The sequence below is a fragment of the Malaclemys terrapin genome, chromosome 2, assembly GCF_027887155.1.
Source record: "Malaclemys terrapin pileata isolate rMalTer1 chromosome 2, rMalTer1.hap1, whole genome shotgun sequence".
Classification (NCBI taxonomy): Eukaryota; Metazoa; Chordata; order Testudines; family Emydidae; genus Malaclemys; species Malaclemys terrapin.
Window position 1 is genome coordinate 285,642,457 of NC_071506.1, and position 15,130 is coordinate 285,657,586.

A 15,130-nucleotide genomic window follows, 5' to 3' on the forward strand; every position below is an offset into this window, starting at 1 on the left:
CCGGCTGGAAGACCAGTCAGTCTAACCTATCTATGTTCTTATTATGGTTCCCATCACTGGGGTATTTTCACAAAGAGTAATCAGAAATGGTCATGTAACCAGTTATACGGAGGTGTCTCACAGGTTTTACAGGAACTGGTGAGAGGTCCTGTTTTAGTTAACATCTCAGTCCATGATCTGAAAGAGGAGGTAACCAGCACACAAATGAAATCTTTACATGATACCAAATTGGAAGGAGTTGCAAACATCAGACAAGACATGGAAATAATCCCAAGGGTCATAGTGGCATTAGAGACCTGGGCAGGAAATAACTAAATTAAGATCAACTTGGAAAAAAAGCAGTTAGAACATGTCAAGGAAAGTAACCAGAATCTCATGTACACAGTGGGGAAGGAGACACCTGGGAAGCAGAAATGGCTGGAATGGACCTAGGTGGAGTTCCAAAGAGGATGGAGCTTGGCTATTCTCAGTGGTGGCAGATGACAAAACAAGGAGTAATGGTCTCAAGTTGCAGTGGGGGAGATCTAGGTTGGATATTAGGAAACACTATTTCACTAGGAGGGTGGTGAAGCACTGGAATAGGTTACCTAGGGAGGTGGGGGAATCTCCATCCTTAGAGGTTTTTTAAGGCCCAGCTTGACAAAGCCCTGGTTGGGATGATTTAGTTAATATATGGAGATATACCTATCTCCTAGAACTGGAAGGAACCCTGAAAGGTCATAGAGTCCAGCCCCCTGCCTTCACTAGCAGGACCAAATACTGACTTTGCCCCAGATCCCTAAGTGGCCCCCTCAAGGATTGAACTCACAACCCTGGGTTTAGCAGGCCAATGCTCAAACCACCGAGCTGTCCCCCCTTGGTGTTGGTCCTGCTTTGAGCAGAGGGTTGGACTAGATACCTCCTGAGGTCTCTTCCAGCCCTAATATTCTATGATTCCAGGTCTGACAGTGGTCAGCAAATTAGACACATAATGTGGCAGCAAAAAGTTGTGTTCTGCATGCAATTGTTAGCACTGGTTTTCAAAAATCAAATGGGAAGAAAATTCCAAAAAAGTGACCTGCGCATCAGTTATCAGGGGGTAGCCGTGTTAGTCTGTATCTACAAAAACAACAAGGAGTCTGGTGGCACCTTAAAGACTAACAGATTTATTTGGGCATAAGCTTTCGTGGGTAAAAACCTCACTTCTTCAGATGCAGCATCTGAAGAAATGAGGTTTTTACCCACGAAAGCTTATGCCCAAATAAATCTGTTAGTCTTTAAGGTGCCACCAGACTCCTTGTTGTTTTTATCAGTTATCAGAGCATTTCCTACTGGTCCTTGAAGAGTTCATGTTACAATGTTTAAATGGGCTGGGAAGTTCTCGGATACAGCATAAAGGCCCATGGCCACATGTCCATAGACGCCACCACGACCAACTCAGCTACACTCCTGCAGCATTGGGGCTCCTCAAACCCAAGAACACAGGGATGGCCCTGAGAACACCATAGCCCTGTGGCTTTCCCCCGTCCCTGGCTCCAGACACACACTAGAGGGCAGTGGTGCACGGACCTGCTAGCCTGACATTGCACAGTTCTCCTTACCTGTGAGCTGAGGCTGGTAATTTCTTTCTAGATAGTGAAGTGGTTAGAAGAAAATTCCCAGTTTTGTTTGGGATGGGGTTTTTGTTGTTGTTTTGCTTTGTTTAATGTAGTTCCTGGTTCTAGCAGCCATGTGGATGCCAGGTGCTGGGCTCTTGGATTGGTCCCCTGCGCCCAGGCCGGCAGGGGCTGGGTTGTGGCATGCAGAGGCAGTACACTTACCTGCACTGGTAGAGCACTCCTTGCCTCTTGAGCCCAGCCGTGCAGTCCTGTCCCAGGACAGCTCTGGCCGGAGTGGGGCCTTCCAAGGGTCCACAGGAGGGAGTAAAAGAGATGAGCTGCAGGATGGGCTCAGAGGACCACACGCTAGGTTATGCGACTAGCTGAGAACTGTCCTCTCCCACTCAGGCCATAGGCATACGGACTGGGCCGATCCATGGGGTTAAAAATCTCTTCCTCCCACCCCCGGGAAAGAAGCCAACAGTTCACTGATTGATCTCCGGGCAGGCCGTGAGGCTCAGTACACGCAGAGAAATACCGGCCAAGGCATCAGCTCAAAGACCCCAGCTGGCACCAGGGGGCTCATAGGGATCAAACCAGACCTGTGCGAGGAGCTGGGGCACATGGAGATGCCACCCTCATTAGCTACGGCAGAGTCCTTCATCTTAGGTCCAACGGGATTGTGTGGAAGAACTACTCCAGTGGGAGGAGATTAGGTGACAAATTCAGAGCCTGCAATGAGTTACTGAGACTGGCGTTCTCATCGCAGCAACAGTGCCACTGGTTCAGCGAGGACATGGGAAATGCACACGTTCACCTAGCGCCCCTTGGTGCTGCTGTTTGGGAAACCCAGCGGATTAGTCTTTGGCACATACGTTACGAGGGAGGTCTCTGATCTCCTGAAACTCCACCCTGAAGGCAAGTGATCTCTGAAGAAACCCAGTTTATTGTGTGGATCTCTTCCTTTCGTCTGAATAAATCCCGTTTGCCCCCTGGCGCTGCCTGCCAGGGCCCTTGAACATGCAGGGACAAGCCCCAAGAATACGGCTATGAGATCATTATCGAGCAGAGGTGTTGGGCAGCAGGAGGGAACTGATGGAACAGAGAAAGCTGGGAGGGCGAGAAGGGCTTGTTTCCTGCTCCACCCTATATCTGTTCTGGGTATCCCCTGTCTTGGGGAGAGGGCCTGGTTTGGTTAACCTCTCCGGGAATGCTCTGGAAGAGGAGGTGATCAGCACACCCGTGGATGGCGTCCCTATGGGGCCTTGAGCTCTACTGAAGAAGCTTCCATGGGGAGGAAGATGTGAGGGTGGCATTTCCCCCACCCAGCATCCCTCCTCTGCCAACCCCACATCCCTTATGCTCATGGAAGCAGAGGGGAGGAACTGGACCTAAGTCTCTGAATTGTTGCAGTGGCCTTGAGCTCTGAAAATTGAGTACGTTCCCCGTGCCCACAGGGCCTCCCACGTGCTGATGGGACGCTGCTTCTGATGGCCATCGCCGCTCCAGGGCTAAAGGTTTCCCCCTGGCTAAGTGCATGGGATTGTCTCCCAAGCCCCAGTGACCACCACAGTCTGCTACTGCCTCAAGCTAATAGTGAGTGGTGGTTGTTTTCTTTAGCTGAACTGGTAGAAGCCAGCGGTTTAAGCGCTGAAGTTCCTGGGCTGTGAGAGTGGGGATAGCCGTATCTATGCAGCCAGTTCGTTACACCTAACCGGGGGCTGATGCTGGAAAATCATGGGTGAGCCGTGATCAGGACAGATTTTCACCTAAATCAATCATCACACAGCGGAGTTCCTTTCAAAACACACCTTCCTTTATTGATCTCTAGCATTGCAGCTACAGTACCAGAGAGACACCCCATCATTTCCACCCCGAATTTAATAGCTGCTTCCCCCCAGGATTAACCCTCACCAGACACGCCCCTCCCCTACACCCTCCTGTCTTAGTTTCACATCCTTTAATCAACCCATCTCTACCACCCCTTCTGCCCAGGCAGGGATCACTACAAGAATTCAAACAGAGTTAAAGACCCAGGATCCTCTATAGAAATACGAGCCATCATGTGCCTCTTAATCAGGAATACGGCACTTTCCAGTCATAGAAATGGTACCCGCGCGTTCCCAAAGAGAAACTCACCCAGCCAATCCTCTGGGGTTACAGACAACATTTGGATTTATTTTTTTTAAATAAAGGGTATTGGGAGGGTGAGGATCTCAAAAACCTCGTACCGATGGGAGTGTTTACATGAATCTCTGACAATGAGATACACGTGCTCTCTCATCCAGGTGGGTACCCTATCCCCTAGTAGGATGAGGGTTATCATATTTGCTCCTCGGTCACTAAGGCCTCTGACCCTGATCCAGCAAAGCACTTGCCCCTTGCTTAACGTTAAGCCGGTGAGTGGTCACACTGACACCAATGCATGTGCTAAAGCGCTTTGCTTGATCAAGGCCAAATTGAGCCTTTCTGCTCCTATTCCCATTGACGACAATGAGAGCCTGTCCATTTATTTCAACAGGAGGTGGACTGGGCCCTAAAGTCTGATCGCTGATGTTAATCTCTGGATGTATCAGCTGTTATGACTTGAAATCCATGGGTTAATTCTACCCCTGAACAGCTCCACTGAAATGATCTCCCTCCTCCCAGATGTTTAATATTCCCCTGTGGCATTGGGAACCCAGTAAGGATATGCCCATGGGGAGACCCAGAAAGTGAAAATGGCTAGAAACTAAAACTGACCAATCTGGTTTCATTGTCCAGGCAGAGTGACATGTAACAATGAGCAAACGGCAGAAAACTATGAACGGAAAAATTCATTTTTCCAAACCATTTCTGTTTTACTCATCTGAACGTCTGAGAGTGACACAGGCAGGAACTGTCTGTGTTGGACATCTCTTGCATTTTATGCTGATTGCACTGACGGCCTTTTCCAGCAGCTGCCTCTCCCAGAGGAAACAGACTGAATTCTTGCCCTCCTCACATGCAGCAGAAACTTGCCTCCTTTTGGAACATTAATGAAACCTTCCCCTTCTGCCCAGAATCTTCGGGCATAGAACAGAACATCCCAAACCCAACCAGAAAGGACCAGAAGAGACTAGAACAGGAGGTGGGAAATACCACAAAGGGAAAAACAGGGATGCAATTACATGCCACTGGCATAGCAATGCTCCTTGAACTGGCCTGTAACAGCAAACAGGGAGCAAACACTCCAGTGCATCCACTTGGTGATTTCTTGCTGTCCTGTACAGCAAGGGGAGCGAACAAGATTTTTCCAACATACATGACATTTGTATGATGTCTCTCCTTGTGTCTTAACAGAATATTTTCCCACCTTCAGGAGGTCTCAGGCCTATAGTCAGAATTACAGATTCACAGAATTTAAAGCCAGAAGAAATCACTGTGCTCCTCTAATCAGACCTCCTGCACCGGCCAAGTCACAAAACGATACCCAGTGATTCCTGCAGAGGACAGAATTATTCTTAGCTTATCTTTGCAGCTCCCTAGTTCTCCAGTTCTGGGTAAGTGACCTCACTCATGCAGATTTATCTTGTGAGGAGCGTGCCTGCCCTTGGGGCATTTAAATGGTCTCCTCTGGTATGGATTCTCTGGACTATAATGCGGTCACTGATAGCTAAGGCGTGTCCCAAGCTCAGAGCAGGTAAATGGGGCCCCTCCTTTGCGGATTTTCTCAGATGTCACCAGGAACATCCTCAGACCAAGCCTCTCCCACATTCAGTTCATTGGGATGGTCTCTGGGGTTTTGGGAGCCTGCTTCTCCCTGAAGGTTTTCCAGCAAGGACTATAGTCGCTTAGTCTCTGCTCTGTGCAGGGTCCCTGGTGATTTAGAAGAAATCTCTGAAGTTTTTTTTTTTTTTATTAATTAGGAGGATAACACAGTTTCTGTGGGGTGGATGAGATCCTGCTTCAGGTGCCACCTTCTCTCCTGTGTGGTTTCTAGGAGAGGTGGCTGTGGGATGAAGCTTTTCCCACATCTACAATGTATTAATATTTCACATGAGTCATGAGATCCTGCTTCTTTTTCACTCATCCTTCTCGCTCCCTGGAGAAAGGAACACATTCAGAGATTAATTCATGCACTAGTGGAAAATTTCCAACTACCCGGATAATGCAAACAATACTGAGCACAAATAAATAGAGCTTTACGGGCCAGGGCCAAACAGCCCAGAGCGAGAGCTGGGGGGGGGAAGCCAGGCAAACATGACTGACAACTGCTGTAATTTATACGGCTTTGCAATGGTCACAAGGTGCTATTAATTCAGCCAAGGGCTGGGATGGTGCTGCCACATCTGCTTTCTCCGGGCGCACCCCTCTGCTCTTTCCACTGGCACCAGCTGCCCTCACGGCATTCCCCTAACTCAGAGCAGCTGGTACCTTTGTGCTTCCGCTATCCCAAAAGGGGCTGCAGCAGAAGCAACCAAACTGCCCAGCTGAGGGTATTTAACCAACACTCCACGGGCCGTGTCTAATTGGCAAAAAGTGAGTGCAGCTGCCCTAATCCTTAATACGGAGGAGGGGCTTACGGAGAACCCGGATCCCTGCTTGCCTGGCCTCGACTTGCTCTGAGCAGCCAGGCCAACACCGTATGGAAGACCAGGGCCACCCTGTAGAAGACTGTGGCCTGCAGTGATCCCAGGGCTGAATTTTGGCCAGGCCAGAACTATGGGCTTTAAGGTCCTGACAGCTGCAATGCTCCAAGACAGAGAGAAAGTGAAGGGAGCTGTTCCTAGTTTTCAGGGGTGCTGGGCATTCACAGCTCCCATGGGAGCCAGCAGGAGTGGGTGTTCAGCACCTCTGAAAAGCAGGCCAGCCAGGTCTGATCCTGCAAGATGTCAGGCGTCTCCAATGGAGGCTGAAGGGTACTGACGGGACTCAGCCCTTCACAGGATCAGTCCCTACAGCAGCAGTAAAGAACTTCGCCGTGAGTTTCCCTCATTGTTTAGCTCATCTGCTCCCAAGCACAGGGAGCCGAGTGAGCAGGGACAGGGAGCTGGGAGAGGGACGTGGGTGGAGAGTGCCTCGCTGGAGGGCGAGGCCATCACCATGGAGCCAGGGGGCTGGGACTTGGGATTCCTTCTGGGGCTTCTACGTGGGGTGGACATGAAGAGCACGAACCTGACTGGCCAATGGAAAGAGGAGCTGTAAAGGGGGCCCCAGAGTCAGTGCGTGAAGACAATCAGTCTCCCCTGTGGGGACTCCGGGGTGTATAAGGAGCGACTCCGGACACCCAGAACGTTCACATGGCGTCTCTGCCGTTCAGCCTCTCACGTGCAGTGCAGTCCTGGGCCCCTCCGGGAGCTCCCAGCGGAGTTCAGAGCTATGCGCTCTGTAAAGCTTTTAACACGACGTCAGGCTCATGTGAGGGCTTTGTCTCCCAGGTGGGTTCTCTGGTGCGTAGTCAGGTTTATCTTCTGCGTGAAGGTTTTCCCGCACTCGGGGCACGTGAAGGGGGTATCCCCGGTGTGGATTCTCTGGTGGATTTTCAGCGAGCCTTTCTGGCTGAAGCGCTTCCCGCACTCGGGGCAGGCGAAGGGTCGCTCCCCGGTGTGGATGCGCTGGTGGGTGACAAGGCCGCTCTTGCAACTGAAGCTCTTCCCGCACTCGCCGCAGGGGAACGGGCTCCCCCCTTGGTGGGTCTTCTCGTGCGTCACCAGGAACGTGCGCTGACTGAAGCTCTTCCCGCACTCAGTGCACTGGTAGGGCCTGTCCCCGCTATGGGTCCGCTGGTGGCTGGCCAGCGTCTGCTTCTCCTTGAAGGACTTGCCACAGTCGCTGCATTCGTAGGGCCGCTCCTCCGTGTGGGTCCTCTGGTGGTTGAGGAGGAACCGCTGCTCCCGGAAGCTCTTCCCGCACTCGGGGCAGGCGAAGGGCCGCTCCCCGGTGTGGATGCGCTGGTGGGTGACCAGGTTCTGCTTGAGGCTGAAGCTCTTCTCGCAGACGCTGCACTTGTAGGGCCGCTCGCCTGTGTGCGTGCGCTGGTGGATGATCAGGTTGTGCTTGAGGCTGAAGCTCTTACCGCACTCGGGGCAGATGTAGGCCCGCTCCCCCGCGTGGTTCTTCTGGTGCCGGGTCAGGCTGGGCTGCTGGTTGAAGCATTTCCCGCACAGAATGCATTTGTACTCCCGCTCCTCTGCCTGGCTGTGGATTACGAGATTTCTCTCATCGCTAAAGCTTTCGTCGCAAGCCGGAAACGCGAACGGCCTTTCTCCGGGGGGGGACGTCAGGTGAGTCATGAGATCCCGATCCTGATCCGCACTCATGGGACCGTCATCTCCTGGGTAAACAAACACACTGCAGATATTAACCCAGGCCCCGGGGGGAAAGAGCCATGAACACACCATTGAACACTAACCAGTCTCCTCACTCCTCACAGCATCAACAGCCATTAACTCTGCCTGAAGACAGCTGGGTTTTATTATTATTAACCACACCCCCGTTCCATTGATTTCTCCACTTCTACTCAGAATAGCCCCAGTGCCATTGACAAAGATAAACGGATACAGAGATTAACGGGATCACGCTGAAATGCGGCCTCCTCTAGGGTGGAATACAGGAGCCCTAAAACACCACACAACAACGCTACACAACAGCTGAGCACTCAAAATGAAGACTCCAATTTCAGCTGCGGGGGAATTTAAATAAGAACAGTGTAACCAATCGAGTCAAACAGGGCACTGACTTTTACCAAGTGTGCCCTGGCCCCTGTAATGACGATCAGTGATCAGGGCCTGACTGTCTTTTATACCTCACCCGAAGGATGGTAACTATAGCAACAGGGACCGGTAGGGTGGTATTTATTCAGTACCGGAGTAGAGGGAAGAGTGACATCTGTTCAATCTCACCACTTGTTCCTACCACATCTGTGTGTTCCTGGAAGGTCTCCAACTCTCCTCGCCTGATTGCTTAATGGGACGGCATGATGGGATCACAGCCCAAGGTGATCTGGCTGATGGCTGGGGCGTTCCTCATTGTTTGAATACGTTGCAACCAGAGGGAAGTTGTCCCTTTGCATGAGGAGCCTTGGTATACTTAGGGTGACCAGATTGCCCGATTTTATAGGGACAGTCCCAGTTTTGGGGTCTTTTTCTTATATAGGCTCCTATTGCCCCCCACCCCTGTCCCAATTTTTCACATCTGCTGTCTGGTCACCCTACGTATACGCTAAAACAGCTGAATGAGGGTGCCCAAAATTTCCCCAGCAGGTGACTGCATGGAGACCCAGGAGTCCGAGTGATGAATGTCCTTTCCACAAAGTGAGGCTGGTATCAGCCAAACTCCCCCGTCATATTGCAGCCCACAGAGACAAGTCCCAGCATGCCACGGGCCAGAGTCCCAGCATGCCACGAATCAGGCCGAGCCTGGGATCAGACAGTACTGCCCGCTGGGCCCTGTGCAGCCCGTAGTGCCCGGCGCTGTGCTCCGCATGTAGACAGGGCAGGCAGCGTGTTACATCCCCAACAGCCAGGACCAAACGTTCATTTGCTGAGCCCCACCGCGGCCCGGCGAGGCGTTAACCTCCTTCTCCAGCGAGCCAGAGGCGAAGTGACTTGCCCAAGGTCGCGCGGCCAGGCAGTGGCAGAGTTTGTACTCAATAGGAGCGGTTGACACTCCCTTGTGCCGGCAGCCTCTCGGACAGCAGGGGCCGCGCCCGTGGGTCTGCAGCGTGGGCTCCGCCTGGGGAAGAGCCGTGTGAATGCACCGGCGTGTGCTGCCCCCCAACACCCACCCACCCACGTTCACCCCGGTACAGCCCCGCCCCCACATCCCCGCCGGGCCCCGGCCACGCGAAGCAGCAAGTCGCGGTGCCCCTCCCACGCGCGTTTCGTTCTGCGGAACACCCACGCGAGCGCCCTTACCCGGATCCGATTTCACTCCGGCGTGGCCGCGCGCGGACACTGCCCCGGGCCGGGACCCGCAGGAGGTTTGTGTACAACCGCCCAGCCCGGGCTGGTCCCCGGGAGACAGGGGCTTGGTCCCGGCCGGGTGCGACTCCCCTGGCTCCCTCGGTGCAAACGGGCCGGGAACTGGCTGGGAGCGTCCGACCGGAGCGGAGTCTGCGGGGCCTGCCTCGGTGCGGGGCGCCGGGCTGCAATGCGGAGCTCGCTGCGTCTCGCTTCGCTTTCCACGCGTGCCCCAGCCCCGCTCCGCGCACGGCGGCAGGACGCCCCGGGCGGGAGCGGCCGGAGTCACACCGCACGGGCTAGTGGCCAGGCGGTGCCGGGAAATCAGCTCGCCCTTGGCGAGTCACGCCGAGCCTGCGCCATTGTGCGGGGCTCGCAGCCTTGCAATGCATCCCTGGGAGCGGCTGGAGCACTTCCTGCCAGGGAAGGCGGCTGCCTGCGATTGCGGCAATTTCCTGTTTGATCGGGGGTGGGAACGGGCTGACAGGCCTCCGCCATGGAGAGGAGACTGGCCAGACAAACCCCAGCCCCCAGGATCGGGCCGGGGAGCAGAAAAGCTATATGATGTCTAAAAAAGGCAGTTCTTCCCCCTCCCCCCCTCTTGCTTTTTACATTAGAAATGTAGGTCTTGTTTAATCTGTTTTTTCCTGGAAGACTCTATGGATGACTAGAAAACTCTGAATGGCTGGAGATGTTCAAATACTGTGAAGATGAGGATGGTATAAAAAGACAGACGGACAAACAGAACTAGACTTAGGGCACTTCATTCAAGTGACCATTCAAGTGACCCTTGATTCAGTGAGTGGGGAGATCATTGTTATTCAGCACATTTAAAACACTTTGGGTTTTGTTTGCTTTTGTTGACACACTTAGATGCCCGAGAAACACTTGGAAGAAAGTTTGTCTTTGTTAAAAATTCAGCCCTGGCCCCGATCCCTTCTGTTAAGGGCTAGGGAAATTCACAATCCTTATTGGCCCCCTCTGAACACTGCTGCTAACACCTTCCTGCTTCAGGTCACCCCGACTTCATCCAACCCCGCTCTGTCCCTCCACTGGCTCCCCCTTCTCCACTGCAGCCAACACCAGCTTCTTGTCTTTTCCTGTAAGGCACTTTGTGACTTAGCCTCACCCTCTCTGATCTGGTATTTTACCCCACCTTCGCATTGACAAATAACCCAGCCTTTGCCGTCCACCACTCCGCTTCGAGCCTCAGGCCTGGTCTACACTACGACTTTAATTCGGATTTATCAGCTTTAATTCGAATTAACCCTGTAACCGTCCACACAACGACGCCATTTAATTCGATGTAAAGGGCCCTTTAAATCGATTTCTGTACTCCACCCCAACGAGCGGAGTAGCGCCAAAATCGATTTTAGCAATTCGAATTAGGGTTAGTGTGGCTGCAATTCGATGGTATTGGCCTCCGGGAGCTATCCCACAGTGCATCATTGTGACCGCTCTGGACAGCAATCCGAACTCGGATGCACTGGCCAGGTAGACAGGAAAAGCCCCGCGAACATTTGAACTTCATTTCCTGTTTGCCCAGCATGGAGAGCACAGGTGACCACAGATACCTCATCAGCACAGGTAACCATGCAGGCTGATAATCGAAAAAGAGCACCAGCATGGACCGTGAGGGAGGTACTGGATCTGATCGCTGTATGGGGAGAGGATTCAGTGCTTGCAGAACTTCGTTCTAAAAGACGAAATGCAAAAACTTTTGAAAAAATTTCCAAGGGCATGATGGAGAGAGGCCACAATAGGGACTCTGAGCAGTGCCGCGTGAAGGTCAAGGAGCTCAGACAAGCCTATCAAAAAACAAAGGAGGCAAACGGTCGCTCCGGGTCAGAGCCGCGGACATGCCGCTACTACGCCGAGCTGCATGCAATTCTAGGGGGGGCTGCCACCACTACCCCACCTTTGTTCGTGGATTCTGGGTCGGGGATAGTCTCGACGCCTGAGGATTCTGCCGATGGGGTAGAGGAGGAGGAGGAGGAGGATGAGCTTGCAGAGAGCACACAGCACTCCATTCTCCCCAACAGCCAGGATCTTTTTCTCACCCTGACTGAAGTACCCTCCCAAGCCTCCCAAGCCAGTACCCAAGACTCTGACCCCATGGAAGGGACCTCAGGTGAGTTTACCTTTTAAAATATAAAACTTGTTTTAAAAGCAAACGGTTTTTAATGATTACTTTGCCTGACTTTGCATTCGCGGTCAGTTCAGCTACTGGAAAAGTCTGTAGCTACTGGAAAAGTCTGTTAACGTGTCTGGGGATGGAGCGGAAATCCTCCAGGGACATCTCCATGAAGCTCTCCTGGAGGTACTCCGAAAGCCTTGCCAGAAGGTTTCTGGGCAGTGCATCCTTATTCCCTCCTCCATGGTAGGACACTTGACCACGCCATGCTTGCAGCAAGTAATCTGGTATCATTGCCTGACAAAGCCTAGCAGCGTATGGTCCCGGTGTTTGCTGGCTTTCAAGCAACATCCGTTCTTTATCTTGTTGTGTAATCCTCAGGAGAGTGATATCACTCCTGGTAACCTGGTTGAAATACGGGAACTTAATTAAGGGGACAGAGGTGGCCGTTCCTACTGGGCTGTTTGCCTGTGGCGGAAAATAAATCCTTCCCTGCAGTTAGCCAAGCGCAGATGGGAAATTGGCCCTGAAGTTTTCCGCGTTTGGCTAGCAGGGTTCTTCCCTGTTACCAGCCACGCGGTGGGGGGAGGGTACCGTGATCATCCCAGAGAATTCATGGCGAGGGGGGGGGTCGGCGGCGGGGGGGGGGGTAGTTTGGTGCCTGCAGGGATCTTCCCTGATACCAGCCATGCGGTGGGGGGAGGGGTACCGTGATCATCCCAGAGAATTCATGGCGGGGGGGGGGTTAGTTTGTTTTCTGGTGCTGCTGAATGTTAACAGAAAAACCGCAGCACTCTACTTGCCTGAAGGGGCCCAGACAAGCCCCCCCACACTGCCCCCCCCCAACTGGCTGAGATTGGCCAGGCTTCTGCAGCACTCTACAGGCTATGCTTGGTATGTGGGAAAGGAGGGTGCAGAAGCTGTAAAACAATGGCTTACCATGGCCGCATGCAAGCCGAATTCTGTTGCCCAGACCTGTGATCTCTAGCAGCAAAGCCACAAGCACTCAGCATTAAGAGGCAAAATGCGACCTTGCACAGAAATCACATGTGCTATGTAATGTGAACAGTGTTGGTCACCGTGAAAGAGTATAAGCATTGTTCTGCAAAATGTAGCTTTTAAAACAATTCTCTCTTTTTTCCCCTCCCTACAGCAGCTGCAAATTCCTCAAGCCTCCCTCCTCCATCCCGAAGGTTATCACAGATAAGGCGTCGTAAGAAGAAGACGCGGGAGGACATGTTTTCTGAAATTATGCAATCCAGCAGGAGTGACAGAGCTCATCTGAATGAGTGGAAGGAAACAGTTTCAAAGTATAGGAAAGAAGTCAGTGAACGTGAGGAGAGGAGGGACCAACGTGAGGAGAGGAGGGACCAACGTGAGGAGAGGAGAGACGATCGAGATGAGAGATGGCGGCAGGAAGACCAGAGGATGAAGGATGCAACGCTGGGGCTGCTCCGGCGTCTGGTGGAGGTTCAGGAACGGCTGCTGGAAAACAGACTGCCGCTTCAGCCCCTGTTCCACCCTCCCCCCTCCCCATGTTCCGTATCCTCCTCACCCAGACGTGTAAGAACGCGGGGGGGGAGGCTCCGTACACCTTCCCATTCCACCCCAGTAGACAGCCCAAGCAAAAGGCTGTCATTTTTTTAACCTTTTCTTTGTGGCTTTTTCCTTCCCAGCAATCCTCCTCCCAAATACCACCCGGGTTCCCTCCCTCTTTTTCTAATCTATTAATAAAGAATAAATGATTTTTAAATGATAGTGACTTTATTTGGTTTGAAAGAAAGCTGGGGGAAGGGGCAGGGTGGGTTCCTTACAGAAAATCAGTCAGTAAAGGGGGAGGGTTTTCATGAAGGAGAAACAAACAGATATTTCACACGGTAGCCTGGCCAGCCATGAAACTGGTTTTCAAAGCTTCTCTGATGCACAGCGCTTCATGGTGTGATCTTCTAATCGCCCTGGTGTCTGGCTGCGCGTAATCAGCAGCCAGGCGATTTGCCTCAGCCTCCCACCCCGCCATAAAGGTCTCCCCCTTACTTTCACAGAGATTGTGGAGCACACAGCAAGCAGAAATAACAATGGGGAGATTTCTTTGGCTGAGGTCAGAGCGAGTCAATAATGAACGCCAGCGACCTTTTAAACGGCCAAATGCACATTCTACCACCATTCTGCACTTGCTTAGCCTGTAGTTAAACAGCTCCTGACTCCTGTCCAGGCTGCCTGTGTATGGCTTCATAAGCCATGGCATTAAGGGGTAGGCTGGGTCCCCAAGAATAACTATGGGCATTTCAACATCCCCAACGGTTATTTTCTGGTCCGGAAAGTAAGTCCCTTGCTGCAGCCCTTTAAACAGAGTAGTGTTCCTGAAGACGCGAGCGTCATGAACCCTTCCCGCCCAGCCCGCGTTGATGTTGGTGAAACGTCCCTTGTGATCCACAAGTGCTTGCAGCACCATTGAAAAGTACCCCTTGCGGTTTATGTACTCGGTGGCTTGGTGCTCCGGTGCCAAGATAGGGATATGGGTTCCGTCTATTGCCCCACCACAGTTAGGGAATCCCATTGCAGCAAAACCATCCACTATAGCCTGCACATTTCCCAGAGTCACTAACTTTCGTAGCAGCACCTGAGTGATTGCTTTGGCTACTTGCATCACAGCAGCCCCCACCGTAGATTTGCCCACTCCAAATTGATTCCCGACTGACCGGTAGCTGTCTGGCGTTGCAAGCTTCCACAGGGCTATCGCCACGCGCTTCTCAACTGTGAGGGCTGCTCTCATCTTGGTATTCTGGCATTTCAGGGCAGGGGAAAGCAAGTCACAAAGTTCCATGAAAGTGCCCTTACGCATGCGAAAGTTCCGCAGCCACTGGGAATCGTCCCACACCTGCAACACTATGCGGTCCCACCAGTCTGTGCTTGTTTCCCTTGCCCAGAATCGGCGTTCCATGGATAGAATCTGCCCCATTAACAACATGATCTCCAAAGCACTGGGGCCTGTGGTTTCACTGAATTCTGTGTCCGTGTCCGTGTCCATGTCCTCATCATGCTTGTCGCTGCGCTGCCGCCGCCGCTGCCTCCTCGCCTCGTTTTTCTGGTCCTGGCTGAGCATAAACTCCACAAGAACGCGCGAGGTGTTTGCAATATTCATGAGTGCTGTCTTGACCTCAGCGGGCTCCATGCTTGCCGTGGTATGGAGTCTGCAGTGTTCACCCACCCAGGAAAAAAGGCGCGAAAATGGTTGTCTGCCGTCCGTTGCTTTCATGCAGGGAGGGAGGGAGGGAGGGAGTGAGGCTGTACCCAGAACCACCTGCGACGATGTTTTTTGTCCCATCAGGCACTGGGATCTTAACCCACAATCCCAATGGGCGCAGGAGACTGCGGGAACTATGGGATAGCTATGGAATTGCTACCCACAGTGCAACGGTGCAGAAATCGACGCTAGCCCCGGTACTTGGACGCACACCACCGAATTACTGTGCTAGTGTGGCCGCACTCATTTCGAC

The 15,130-nt window shown here is 52.6% G+C and overlaps 1 protein-coding gene across 1 annotated transcript; it reads right to left on the bottom strand.

Moving 5' to 3' along the window:
* Window positions 1–3,371: 3,371 nt before the first annotated feature.
* LOC128830966 (gastrula zinc finger protein XlCGF7.1-like) lies at window positions 3,372–9,903 on the bottom strand. The gene is made up of 3 exons (XM_054016960.1): window positions 9,455–9,903; window positions 6,714–7,872; window positions 3,372–5,640 (listed from the first exon to the last, which is right to left on the bottom strand). Exon 2 carries the CDS (start codon window positions 7,856–7,858, stop codon window positions 6,953–6,955), a length of 906 nt encoding a protein of 301 aa, XP_053872935.1. The 5' UTR covers window positions 7,859–7,872; window positions 9,455–9,903; the 3' UTR covers window positions 3,372–5,640; window positions 6,714–6,952.
* Window positions 9,904–15,130: the final 5,227 nt, after the last annotated feature.